Source organism: Hippocampus bargibanti, linkage group LG02 (genome assembly GCF_051943395.1).
Source record: "Hippocampus bargibanti isolate YZ-2025 linkage group LG02, ASM5194339v1, whole genome shotgun sequence".
Classification (NCBI taxonomy): Eukaryota; Metazoa; Chordata; class Actinopteri; order Syngnathiformes; family Syngnathidae; genus Hippocampus; species Hippocampus bargibanti.
Genome location: NC_142735.1, coordinates 12,581,016 through 12,595,033, shown reverse-complemented (window position 1 = coordinate 12,595,033; position 14,018 = coordinate 12,581,016). Strand labels below are relative to the sequence as shown.

At 41.4% G+C, this 14,018-nt stretch overlaps 1 protein-coding gene across 4 annotated transcripts; it reads right to left on the bottom strand.

Annotated features, from left to right (window-relative positions):
• Positions 1 to 96: 96 nt before the first annotated feature.
• Positions 97 to 13,529, bottom strand: LOC148901572 (putative carboxypeptidase X1). Of its 4 annotated transcripts, none has more exons than XM_088989388.1 (15): positions 13,265 to 13,529; positions 11,615 to 11,752; positions 10,754 to 10,863; positions 10,542 to 10,681; positions 9,228 to 9,312; positions 8,991 to 9,150; positions 7,652 to 7,740; positions 7,002 to 7,125; positions 5,022 to 5,218; positions 4,167 to 4,346; positions 3,906 to 4,103; positions 3,173 to 3,269; positions 2,965 to 3,104; positions 2,760 to 2,862; positions 97 to 1,927 (listed from the first exon to the last, which is right to left on the bottom strand). In XM_088989388.1, the coding sequence occupies exons 1-15, from the start codon at positions 13,491 to 13,493 to the stop codon at positions 1,665 to 1,667; spliced, it is 2,253 nt and encodes a 750-aa protein (XP_088845514.1). In that variant the 5' UTR covers positions 13,494 to 13,529; the 3' UTR covers positions 97 to 1,664. The 4 variants fall into 4 exon arrangements, with proteins under 4 accessions (XP_088845514.1, XP_088845511.1, XP_088845518.1 ...); XM_088989393.1 differs by having other exon boundaries at positions 1,755 to 1,927; positions 2,760 to 2,891; XM_088989385.1 differs by having other exon boundaries at positions 2,760 to 3,104.
• Positions 13,530 to 14,018: the final 489 nt, after the last annotated feature.

Genomic DNA, 14,018 nt, shown 5'->3' with positions numbered 1-14,018 from the left:
TTCATCATCCCAAAATGCTTTTGGTCAAACAGTGGCAGTTCCCTGCGATTGGAAGTTGTCCACCTTTGTTCTACTTAGTCTCATTGGGGCTCAGCCAAGGTTTGCAAGTCAAAGGAAGTCTCAGACAATGGGGAAGTAGTCGCATGTGGGGAAGCGTGAAGAAGACAGGTAGCTGGCAGCAAAATCTTCATTTTGATTCAGACACAACAGCTTTGATGCCTCACCAAGATGCTGCGCAAATGAATTTTTGGAGGAATTTCTCAGCCATCTGTACTTGTTAATGAGCCATGTGACTCATCTTGTGCAAAATATCCGATTGGAAATAACGTACAGGTATTAGCAATGCTTGATGACATCATCCTGGATTGGCCGAACACGAACTGCATTACCATTGTCCACACGAGAGACCTAAAATCACAGATGATCACACCGAAATACTGTACTTCACTGATGGACTACGGCTGGCTTGCTTCATATAGAGAGCTGCTTGACTTCATCAATACGTAATCAATCCTTCTCTAACTTTTTTTAGTCGATATGGTATGGCATAGCAGTTGCCACCAACACCGCTTCCTGACGGGAGGTCACCTTTACTTATAAATGAAGTCCATGCGCCACTCCTTCTGAAGAAAGGCATCGATAACTTCGCTGTAGAAGCCTTCCTTATCTTTCTTCAATTTTAAAAGTCTCTCTGTCTCAATGGAGATCAATGCCAGTGAATGAAAGTCTTCCTTGGTCAGTCCTGTTCCGATTGTATGTTTTCAGTCTTTTCAGTGCTGAGAATGAGCGCAGCAATGCGGTCTCACTGCAGAGCCAGCCAGCACAGTTAGCATAGTGATTGCGCAATCCATGGTGAGGCTCAGCCGCGTGCTGCCTCACCGCTAGTCTTAGTATTTGAACGATAAATGTGAAAAATCAGTGATTTTGAAACAAAAATCCAAAAATGGTGAAGTTAAATGGAAAATAACTTCAAAGAACAAATCACTACATAAATATAAGTTATTTTTCTCATTTGATATTTCCATGATGACAGGTGAAGCATGGCCTCACTTGCCTCCCCTGACTGCACGTCACTGATGCGTAAAATATGTGAGTTGAAGAGTTGAAGTTATACATCAAGCAAGAATTGGAGAGAATTCAACCGACAAAACGTCAGAAAATTGTGTCATCTGTTCTCAAATGTTTCATGAAGCTTGTTAAAAGAAAAGGGGATGCAACACTGGTAAAAATGAATCTGTCCTGGGCTCCTAGTATTTTTGTTTGTTGCATTCATACGGTTCAGTTCATGATTTTTTTGATTAAAACAAAACAGTTCATCAGTTTGAACATCATACATCTTGTCTTTTCAGTGCATGCAATTAAAATAGGTTAAATATAATTTGCAAATCATGCAAATGACAAAAGTATGTCTATAATTGATGGCCACGGAAATATATGAGTGAGAGGTGAATTACTGTTATTTTTTTCTGCCCGTCAAAAACCCATATTGGTCGGACCCTAACGTTTGTTACATTTTTTTTCTCTTTTTAATTACATAAAAAAGTTTTTTTAGTACATTCAGTAAAAACAATACAATTTATGTAAGAAAGTTTTATTACCTGCAACTGTGTTTTTTTTCTTCCTTTTTGTTTTAATTTTTATCCAGAGTAATGAAGTGGTCGCCCTCACATGGTTTTGGCACGTCTACCGGCCACCTTGATCTTGCGCAGTCGGCGCAGGCGCTGTTCTCTTGTAAGCATGCTGACTTTTTCCACCTTTGTCTCTTTGAGACTGAGTCGGGACTCCTTCACCAGGCGGAAGTCGCAGACAGTGGGGAAGTAGTCGTACATGACCTGGCAGGTACGTGAGGACGGCAGGTAGCCGGCGGCGCTAGCTGTCACACGGTACTCGCCGGGGTTCAGCAGGCGCCAGTAGTCACCACCGGCAGCTACTCATGAAAAACACAAATAGAAGATAGTGGGGAAAAAACCCTGACCTTTCCCTGGGGCAGTGCTTTGCAATTGTCCTCAAAGCGCTATCTTTGACATTCCTGTACTACCTTTCTACAAGCTTCAGGTATAAAACGAGCCATTTGTTATTTGATAGAACATACTGTACAGGTTTGTGTATACATACACTTGAAAGGCTTGTTTAACTCATTCACTGCCATTCATTCCCGAATTGAAAAGCATAACGTGGAGCGCCATTCTCGAATTTGTTCGGGTTTTGGTTTTCCTTGTGGGGGGAATAAAGCGCCGGTCAGACCTCTGGCAATGTTTTCCCTCCCACAAGAGGGCATCAATTGCATTTTGTCCAACTGTCCCAATTTCAAGCTCAGATAACTCTAAACCCATATGATTTAGGAAGTAACTCTTTTTTTTCTGATGTAAGAAGAGATTCTAATGTTTCTAATGCTGTATTGAATGTTCATGTCACCCTAAAACTCAATATTCTGTGAGTTCCGCAATTTGAGTGAAAATGACAAAAACCCTGGCACTGGAGTGGACACATTTTCTGGCAGTGAATGAGTTAAGAACCTCAAGTCAATTTTCTTTATCGAGCAGAAAAACAAACAACCGCAAGAGCCATACAGAAAGAGGAGAGACTCAAAAGTATAAGTCTATACTCATGCTTAAAAAAAACACTTCTAATGCATAAATTAAAAAAACGCGATGAAAAATATTGGAATAAATCGAAGACCTACCTGTCCACCAAACCAGTGTCCCAATACTTTTGTTCTAAGCATGATCAAACTTACCACGTGACACACACTACACTACCTGATCGGATGTGGTGGTCGATGTCTTCGACTTGAATGATTGCATTAGAGATTCCCGCCTCAGTGCTTTTGTCTCGGACCACGCCTTTGATGCCCCTGTGCACCTGGAACACATCAACCGTATATATACAAACTGTGGAATGTGTCAGTGTTCTGTGGGCTCTTCTTCTTTTTTTTAATTTGTGAATGATTTTGTCCGAGAGCACCTGCTCCATGTAGACCAGCAGAGACTCTCGGTTGTTCTCCCACTCGATGGGAAGCTCACTGGCGTGCGGGAACTTATCGCAGGACAACTCCACGGTCACCTCAAAGCAGTTTGTGTGCAGGTAGCTGAAGTCGTTCATGCCTTCTCGCACACGGGCAAAATAATAGCATGTGCGTTGTATTGCAAAAAAATAGAGGTCTTGCTCTTACTTCCAGGTACGTTGTGCCACGCTGCACCATTGATGATGTTGTTGTAACGGATGAAGTCCTCATTGTGGCATGGCCGCCGGTCGGGGTTGGACATCACCTGCAACATTCAACAGGTCAAGAGGCTTGATTTGTTGGCAACCACCAGTTTCAAGTAGACATTTTGGTCTGATTTGGGCAATTTCCGGCAATTCTTTAACTCATTCACTGCCATTCACGAATTTATTCCGGAGTTGAAAATATGACGTACAGCGCCATCCCCGAATTTGTTTGCCTTTGTTTTTTCATGCTTGGGCACCGATAAAGTGCTGGTCATGGCCTCTGGCAATGTTTCTTCTTTTCCACAAGAGGGCAGCATTTCCCTTTTTCCCATGCTATCCTTTAGTTCCAAGTTGTTGTTAAAGCGCTATGTATGTCTTGCATAGTATTTGGGACAGCCACCATCATTTCAAGCTCATATAATTCCAGACCCATATTATTTAGGAATTAGCTCTTTTCTGATGAAATAAGAGAGTTTCAAATGCCTTTTTGAATGTTTATGTAGTCCTACGACTCAATATTCTGTGGGTCCTGGAATTCAAGTGACAATGACAAAAACATGGCACTGGAGTGGAAACATTTTGCACATGTCTGGCAGTGAGTTAAAAACAAACTTAGTGTAAACATAAAGATGTTTCTGATTCTGATTCTGATGTCCATCATCATGGGAGCCAAAGAAAAGAAACCGCCAGTCTACCTGATTGGTGCTGGCATAGGCGACGGCCAGCCACCGGAAGAAGCTCTCGTCCGGGGTGGGCGTGTGCTCTCGGGGCGCCCAGTCGCGGGTCATGTCAAACGGATACGTGACCACCAGCTCTCCGCCGTGAAGGTTGGCGCCGAGCACAAACGGGATTTTGTGCATCCAGCCGATGACAGCTCTGGTCTCGGACGCCACCTGCCGGGTGCCGGTGATTGAGGGAAGGATGACGGCGAGGGGCAGGGGAGGTGGCGTACGTACAAAGGCATCCTTCGAGTTGTACTGCTCTGGGATGGGGAAGTAATGGTTGATGAGTTTGGAGCGGTTCGTCTCCAGTTCGAAGGCGTTCCACATGACTGAATTGAGGTCGGCAAAGTTGTGGTTCATATCGATGCCTTCGTAGCTGTAGCGGCCCAGAGTCCACCCGGACAATTCCGAACCCTGCATCGAACCACTCGATGAACACAGTGGGCAAAGGACGGGCATTTGCATTATCAAGAGTGGTGTTGTGTCAGACAGGCTGGGTTTTTTTTTTTTTTTATTAAATAATTGGGGAATATTTTTATAGTATGGTCACGTTTGTTAACAATTAGAAGCAATTAATCTAATTTATTTCTTTGTATAATTGACTGAATCATTCATTGTGAGTAGCACATGAAAAGGGTAGAATAAAAACAAAACCTTTGTAAACATTTTTTGTAGCATTTGGAAAAGAAGCAGGGTTCTTGAAATATGGTTTTAAAAAATTAGCCAAAAAAGATAAATTAAATATCAACATAATATTTTCACTACATTTTCAAATTCACTCATGTTCAGTCATAGCCATTTTTGTCCCCATGAAAATCTAAATTAAGAATCAATTATTAATTATTGAATCAAGATTCTCAAAAATATATTTTTTCCTAACAATAACATTTTTTTGGGAAGAAAAAAATACTTTTTGCTTGATTCAATTTGTTAAAACTACAATTTATATTGTCTGAAATATGTAATGGTTTACACCCCGCAAAAACACCCGAGTTTATTGTAGTAATCTTCAACTCTCTAGGAATAAACAAAACTTGAATCACAGCAAGTTTTATTCCCTCACCCCCCAAAAAATCCAACTTCACGAACCTTTTTGAAGGCCATTTCGTATCCGTCAGGGTTCATGGAGGGCAGCAGGTGGATGCGAGTGTCTTCGACCAAGCGGACGACACGCTGGTTCCCGCGTTTGTACTCGCGACACATGAACTGCATAAGGTTGAGAAGGAGCTCGCGACCCAAGACCTCATTCCCGTGCATCCCGGCGACATAGCGGAACTCTGGTTCGCCTGCACACAACGCAGTGGAGAAACCCCACTTTATTCTCATCACATTACACTCATTTACAAATGCGTGTTTTCACTATGTGAAAGGAAACCGGTTACCCGGATGGCATGGTTAGCATGTGCACGGCTGCACTGTGAGACCAACAAGTCGACCAGTTTTTGTATAGCAGACCTACGGACGGACCGATCGATCAATTGATAGATAGGTTATAAAAGACAGAAATGCAAGCAATATGAGAGAACCATCCCTAGGATAACATATTTGAATGAAGTAGCAGTCTTGGTGTTCGTGTAAAAGTACACACAGTTAATTGCCACTTTGGTGTCCAGTATTGTGCCTGAAAGTCACAATCAAATGATTCCTGTGGAGTTGCCATTTTACAAGGTCTTCGTCAAAGAGGCCCCGTCCGTACCTTCCCCAAACATGCATGGTAGCGTATGTTTGTCAAATAGTCAAGTAAGGAATTCCCTTTCCAACTAGGAGTGTCAAATATTCTCAGGGCAGCAACATTCCAGAATAATCTCCATGGACATTTTTCACGATGTCCTATGTGTGGAGGTCTTGTTCAACTGGGGGAAGGGGGCTTTGGTGGTGGCTTATGCTACACAACATTTTTTAATTGATACCTTCTGCCGTTGTAAGCCGGGAAATTGGATGGAATGTTGGCAGGGCCGACAAGCCCAGGGTCAACATTTTTACAAGTGGGGAGCAAACGGGACAAAGGGGCGACTTGTTTGGCCACGCAGCACACAAGACACACATGCGGACTTTGAGAGCTTGTTACTGCAACACAAAGTGGCTTCTGTCAAAAGACAAAAAAATGCGCTCATTAGAAAGCTCTGCAGAGGCCTGCAAACAACCGTAATTATTTGTAAGCAGTTGTCTTGCAGGAGAGAAACATCTAAAAGATGCACAGCAGTGGCCCTTGAGGACTGGATTAAGCTAAGCGATCAACTTATACCCGATGCTCTGACAGTGCCCCCACCCAAATAACTCAATGTTACTGGAGGTCACATGGCCTCATAAAGTCCCGTTGATCTGAACATTGCCCACCACAGGTAAATCAACCTTTTTTTTAGCTCAAGCAATCAGAGGCTAAATAAAGCCGAACCAATTTGAGGAATGAAAAACTCACTCGAATCATCTAAAATATGAGTGGTTAAAAGAAGAAACGGTCATTTCAAGAGTGTGCGTTCGTGGTCAATGTCAGCACTCGAGATTGGGGGCAACGTAAGATTTGCGTGACAACACACCGAAGAGGAAATCTTCTTGGACAATTTGTTTTCAAATAAAATTCCCCACAAACAACTGGAAGTAATCTGGCTAGATTCAATAAGAAGCATTTCGTGGATGTTTGCGACTTTTTTTCATTCCTTAAAAAATTTTTTATTGGCTAAACTCTGAAGAATTCCTTGATAAAAATACAACATAAAAGTCCAAGATGGCGCCCGAGTAGGCAGCCGTCAGTAAGTTCTCTCACGAGCCTTGATTTTAGTGTTGTTTTTGTGTTTTCTTGAGTCACTTTGAGTTGTTGTGCGTCGTGTGGAACAGATACAGATTGGTTTTCAGCATTTTTGGCCACAACATTCATAAAGGAGGAGACAAGTGCTGACAAATATGCCAGCACTGTTTTTGATTTGGAGGAATGTGCTATTTGACTGGGGCGATTGTGCTTTTTTGTCCCTTTAATGGGCAGTATCTTCACAGCCCAGCTTTGTTCAGTGGAAAAGTCGGACAGTTGTTGGACAGTCTAGGGCTGGATGGACGCATCAAATCAACGCTCACCCAGTTCGTGTGTTCCCGGGTTGTCTGAGATCTCCATGACGAGCAACTGTAGCCCGTTGTAGCTCTTCCCGATGCTGTACATGCGGGTGATGCTGGGGCAAGCCTCATTCACCGCCTTCATCAACTGCAATCACCAAAGAACGTCATTAGGGAAAAAAAAAAATCAATGTGGGCAGAGAAACTGACATTTGTGATAAAGACGCAAAGACAAAAAACAAACTGATCATATTATACAATATTCGACAATAAGGATGAACATATTAGACATTCATTTTAAGAATACAAATGTTGACTACAGCTGATCAGATTCAAGCTGTATTAACAGCGCTCACCACTCGATGGGACAACAAAAAGCAGGGAAGACAGTCGTTGAATAAAGAAAATTAGGCACAAGAATTGGACGCACCATTAAAACTTGATGAAAAGAGGAGGGGGAAAATGGGCTGGGCGGCTGAAAAAAACTCCCCCCCTCCACACCTCGGAATCAGGGCTGAGTAAAAGGCATTATGAAATGTTCTTAGAACTATTTTTTCTCAATTGAGTTGTGAAAGTCAGACAGCAGGTCACATTAAAAGGCTCAACTTTGGTCTCATCTCACAATATTTGTTTGGCGGTGGCACGGGCTGTCGCCCATTTTTATTTTGCCTCACCTTCCGCATCTCTTTGTAGTTGTGGTGCCTGAAATCCAGTTTGTCCCTGGTGACTTGCGTCTGCCACGGGTACGCCACCACGTTGGGATCTGCAACACGAGCAGCGCGGAGCGCAGCGATGAAATGCCCTTTATCTGTGGGAGCTCATGGCTCACTTTTTACTTTCTATTTAAACCGACAGCTGGGCAAGGTCATTTGTAGATACATTATCTGAGATGGTTGTCCTCACAAGGGTCGCCTATACCAGCGGTCTTTGGGGCGTAGGCAGGGGATACCCTGAATTGGTTGTCAGTCAATCGCACACAGAGACAAACAACCATTCGATCTCACACTCACAGCTAGGGACAATTTAGTGTTCAATCAGCCTGCCATGCATGTTTTTGGCGTGTGGGAGGGAACCGGAGGACCCGGAGAAAACCCACACAGAGAGGTCGGAGCTAAGGTTGAACCAAATACCTCTGCATTGTGGGGCGGACGTGCTAACCAGTCAACCAATGGGAATGTTTGAATGATTTATCATCAAATTACGTATAATGAATCATCCAATCCAACAAAATAAAAAAGATGAACATGTTTATATCTGGTGCACCCAAAAGCTTTGATTTTCTTCAAAAGATGACCCTGTTCCTTAGGTGCAGGTGGGCCTTATATGTAAAGTAATATTGAGCCACAACAGGTCTCAGAACAACTGTCAGCAGCCACGACTTCATTTCCACCCAGTAGAAGTAGTGCGTGATCTCAGCCTCCACTGTAGCGCCTCATAATGTGTTGTGCCTTATATTTGGAAAACTTGGATATATTTATGTTATATTTGGAAACGTTTCCCATTCATTGAAAGTGTGCCTTATAGTCCGGTGCACATTGTCTATGGAAAAAGTTTGAAATTGCACCGTTCGTTGGGGGTGCGCCTTGTACTCTGGTGCACCTTATACTCCGGAAAATACAGTACCTTTATTTTTCAAATATTTTTATTGTATTTACAAACACATTCGCCAACCATTCACCAGAATAAAAACATTATTTTTGTGTAATTTTTATATTATTTTATTTGTAATAATGAATTAAAAAGTACTTTAATCAAACATGCATGTCTGGATGAAAAGTGCTCCAAAAGTTGAACTTTATTTTTCATTTACAATAAATTAATTTTGTTTTATGTAAATAAGTATGACACGAACTGAAAATCAAATGTACACGTTACTGTTTTTTTTTTTTTTACTGCAATTACAATTATATTTTCCCGAGTTTTTATGTTTTTTCATTCTTTTTGTCACTCAATGATTCCAACAATTCGACATGTGTTTTCTGTTTGATGACTGTTATTGAATAACTGGAATACCTGGCAACGTGCATCCCAGCACCTCAGCCCTGAGGCAAATGCTTCCCTCCGTCCCGTTCTGGTACCACGTCTGAGGATTGATCCGGATGTATCGCGCCACCATGGACGTGTTGAAGATGGCCAGCACCGGCGTCTCTGCGTCACGGTTGCCTTGGAAAACCTGTACATGCGTGCGTAAACATCTGGGCAGGGATGCTTTGCAGTGACAGACAAGACTTGGCGGTCGGACACACGTACGGCCTCCTGACTCCCGTTCATGCACGCTGTCCACAGATGGGAGTCGTTACTGAACTGCACCTTATATGTGTAAACCACGTCCCAACTGCTCAACAAATAAACATTGTCATTAGAAAAAAAGGAACAATTGTTGTCTTCTGCTTTCACTTTTTAAATTTTAGTTTAATCCTCAAAGCTATTATAATGTACGTATACTATTTTTACCACATACTCCTTATAAAATGACATATTTTTTGAAAGCAACATTGAGCTAATACATCTTTTCCTTTTCAGAATCACGTTTTATTATCCTAAAATTATGACTTGAAGAAAATACAATTTCCTCATTAATATTATTTTGAAGAAAAAAAATAATCATGTATATATATATATATATATATATATATATATATATATATATATATATATATATAATATATATATATATATATATATATATATATATATATATATATATATATATATATATATATATATATATATATATATATATACAGTAAAGTCTCGTTATATTGATATCGGATATATCGATAGTCCCGGTTATATCGATATTTTTTCGGACTCCCTTGAATATCGATATAACGAGACTTTACTGTATATATATATATATATATATATATATATATATATATATATATATATATATATATATATTATTTTTTTATCTCATCTGCTTAACTTAGAAGCTGACCGTTACGTGAAAGGAGGTTTTTCTTTTCTTTAATCTTACAAAATTATAATTTTTGTAATCATGAGAATATTAATAGCATATTATTCAGAATATATTAATATTGAGAATCCAGATTTTGTTCTTGAATGATTATCATCTGTTCTGAGATGACTTTTTATCATTAAATTCATACCTTATTCTTAGACTGTTTTTGTAATAATAATAATAATGAGTGACCTTGAAAGTCGCTTATAAATGAAACGTATAATAATAATAATAATAATAATTATTTATTATTATTATTATTATTATTAAATTCATACCTTCTTCTTTTGTTTTGTTGACTGTTTTTGTAAAATACAGTCATATATTTTTTTCTTGAAAATGTATCAATCGTGTAAATGGATTGTTTCTATCTTGTAGTATTACATCGAATGGGCATCTGCAAAAAGTTTTTTAAAAAAGGGAAAAAATAAAGAACGAAAGACAAATCCTATACATACATAACCATTCAAAGATATTTTCTTGGAAGACAATTCTTGAACAAATATGACTCAATTTGACCGCTGTGCGGTACTGTTCGACAGGGGTGGCAATGCAGATTTTGCGGCAGCGCTAAATCGTGTTATTCCCTTAATCCTGACCTCCATATGGAATTGCGCCCCTGCAGGATGACACCGGTGAAGCGTGTCAATTTCAAGGCGTCCACCTGAAGCCACTGCTTGGTGTCGCGCTCGTGGGCACACCAAGCTCCGTCATAGATGTCGCCGTCCTCGATTCCCGACTGCCGTTTCAACAAAATAAAAACATGTCACGGGCATGAGGTTTGTCGTCACGGCGACGTATCGGCGCTAACCTGAATGTTGAGTCGCCCGCGGTGGGGGCCCAAGCCTCTTCGTTTGTAGGATGACGCGCTCAGCTGAGTGTCTTTCACCTTAAGGGACTCCAGACCCAGCGGGGGGCATTCTGAAGACGACGCCCATGCCGTTTGATTGAGACACAAGAACAGTGTCAATGAGGACCAGCGGGAAGACACTCCTGCCATTGTGCATGGTGGCGGTTATCCTGAAATGACTGGCAAAACGAATGATCATATTTTTGATACAAGGGTTACTTGGTAGCGCATGCTGTGGAATTTGTGGCTCATTTCAGGTCGATGTATTTATTTGTAGTATTCTTGTAATGAGTCAAGATTAGATTCTCCCATTGTGGAAGTGTTGCGTGTCAAACACTACAGCAGAGATTTTGAAATGCACAGCTTGCTCTATGTGACTTTGTCATCCAGCAAGATTTAGGACTGGGACTGCAATTAGTGCTGAAAGATAAGAACAGATAAGCATAGAAATAATTGGACCGCCAAGAGTCAGTCCATTCATACGGTAGAACAATAGTTGAGATTTTCCCCCGAGAGGGTTCCGGCAGAGGAGACAGTGTTATCAGTGAAGCATGACGAGAGCATAACAGAGTTCAACATGTGGACAAAAGTATCAGCTCCCAGAGTTATGATCAAAACTGGTTCTGAATGTCAAAACATTCATATCAAATAATAGAGGAAACAATTAGTTTTGATACACTGATGGCCATCGGTGTCCCGATACTTTTGCCCATGCGGCGACTGGTGAGTAGCCTACACGCTATGGAGCACATGCACGCTTGTCACATGTCAAGCTCAACGTAGGAGGTCTGATTGAGTTCGGCAACAATGCAGCATACATACGTGTCGCTGTCTCCTTGGTAACCGGCAGGCTGGATTTGGATTTCTGAACAACTTTTGGCTCTTTGGAGGCAACTCTAAGTTTCTTGAGGACAATTTGGGGCTTCTTTGCTATCTTCCCACTCCTGATGGGCTTCCTCTCTATAACGAGTGTGTGGCATACATTTGTCAAAATACAACTGGGATCGAGAATTGCAGAAATGATTCACAGCATATTTGTTGTTCTAAAACTGTGCCATTATTAGAGGCAGGACTGTCTCATGCATGCAGTGTGCCAACCCTCATCCGTCCTGCACATGATTGGTCCAACGGTGAGCTTAGCTTTCATTTTATGTGGGCTGGGAAGTTGTCCGTTTTTTTAACAAGAAAAAGCGGAACCATTTTTATTTCCGAACCACTTATTGCTCACTTGGGTCACGGCCCACAGGGGGTCTTGGAGCCTATCCCAGCTGTCTTTGGGTAGTAGGCATCCCTGCAGGGATACCTTGAACCTGTAGCCACGCAACCGCAGGGCACACAGAGACAAACAACCACTTGCGCTCACACTCACATCTCTGGATATTTTGGAGTGTTCAATTCACCTGCCATGTATGTTTTTGGAATGTGGGAGGAAACCGGAGTTCCCGGGGAAAACATGCAAACGCACAGGGAGGCAAGGGAGGCAAGGATTGAACGCATGGCTTCTGCACTACTGTGCAGTGGACGTGTCTAACCTGTCAACCACTGTGCCATTTAAAGGACAACCGACATCTCCGGACAAATTGTGTCCATAATTTGCCTGTGGAAACGGGCTGATTCATTCCTCACAGGAGATCGGTGGCCATTTTCTGCCTCTTTTTGGGTGAGACATTCCCCCCAATGTTGCCTCAAAATGGCACGGAATACATTCTTTAATCGATTGCAAACATGTATGCTTTCCTGTTCAGAACTATTTGAATCATATTCATATCTGGATGTGTAACAAGAAAGCATATCCTCCGAATCTGAAGCCATTGTTTTGATTCTCCAGCAATGAAAGACGTCTTGGCGTGACGTCACGAACTGGAGGCGGGACTTGGCCAATTCGCAGCTTAATTTTTTGCAGATTTTGGACACTTTAAGTCATTTTTATTGGTGTTTTGCATTTGAATAAAAATATCATACTGCGTGTTTTGGGTATTTTAGATGCTATAAAACGTTACGTTTTTTTATGATGTCAGTTAGGAAACCAAAAAGTGGTTGTCCTTTAAGTGAATGACCCTTGTGAGTGTAACGTGTCAGTGACAAATTTGCTTAACGGAAAATCAATTTCTCTTTGTTTGCTAATGTTGTACTCCCGAGCTTCTTACGGTCCTATTTTGTGCATCTCAAATTGGAACAATAAGCCTCCTTTGTCCAGAACCCCCCCCCCCCAGTTAAGGGTCTTACTTTGTAAATTAGACCCACTTTGATTTCACAAGCTGAAAATTTCCAAAAGGTTCACAGTCGCAGACGCATTTTCAGAAACGAGCACATAACTCGAGATTGGGGTTATTTAATTTTACACTTGATGAGCAGGTCTTTGGATAAAAATGACATTAAAAAGCAAATTCCCACAATATACGGAGGAATGACGATAGAATGGCCACATAAAAATACATGAAACAGAATCTACAAACTTCAAATTGATTTTACCTAACTGTAGTGGAGTTTCTGGTTCCTTAATCGTAGTTTTTCGACTGGTGGATTTGAGAGCCCGGTTGCGGTCGGCGGGCGCTGCTGGAAGGGAGCCCGACTCAGTGGAGGTTCCTTCGGCCCGTGCGGTGCTTTTGAATCCGGCGGCAGCCCTGCTGCAGGATATGAGCACCGGGCAAATGCAAACAAGGAATAAAAGCGGGGTCAGGTGCAGACCCAAAGCTGGCATGGTGGCGTTTCTTTTTTCTTTTCGTTAGAAAGTTGATGATCTGCTCATTCAGTGTCAAGTTAACGAGAAGCAAACCCTCACTTCCGGTCAGTCAAACAAGTAAAAGAACACTTCGAAGACATTGAGAAAAAATGCCTTAAATCCGAGTAAAATGGAAATCCAACCTGCAACAGCTAATCACAGTTCTCTGTCAATTTATGAAATGCTGAAAACGCCAACTAGTAAATGCAAATTGCGGTTTGTTACGAAAAAGAAATTTACCCGAAGGGAAGGATTTTCTTCTGACTTATAATATTCGGCAGGACTCTTCTAACCACCACCCCCTCCCTCATAAAAGAAATAATTCTCAACACTTTTTGATTTTCTTTACATTTTCTTACAACATGGCTTTGAACTGACCGAATTTAAAATACCATTCAAATATGTGAATTGTACTTGACTTCAATATTTTACTCCAATTTTCACGTTGCGTAAGTTTTCAGAGAAACAGTCACATTATTTCTGCAGATATGACATTTTCTTGTT

Coding starts and splice junctions, on each gene's coding strand:
- LOC148901572 (XM_088989385.1), bottom strand. CDS start 13,493: ATGCCAGCTTTGGGTCTGCACCTGACCCCGCTTTTATTCCTTGTTTGC. Junction 10,864..11,614: donor TACCAAGGAGACAGCGACAC/GTATGTATGCTG, acceptor CGTCGTCTTCAG/AATGCCCCCCGCTGGGTCTG. Junction 3,105..3,172: donor GTGGCACAACGTACCTGGAA/GTAAGAGCAAGA, acceptor GTGTGCGAGAAG/GCATGAACGACTTCAGCTAC.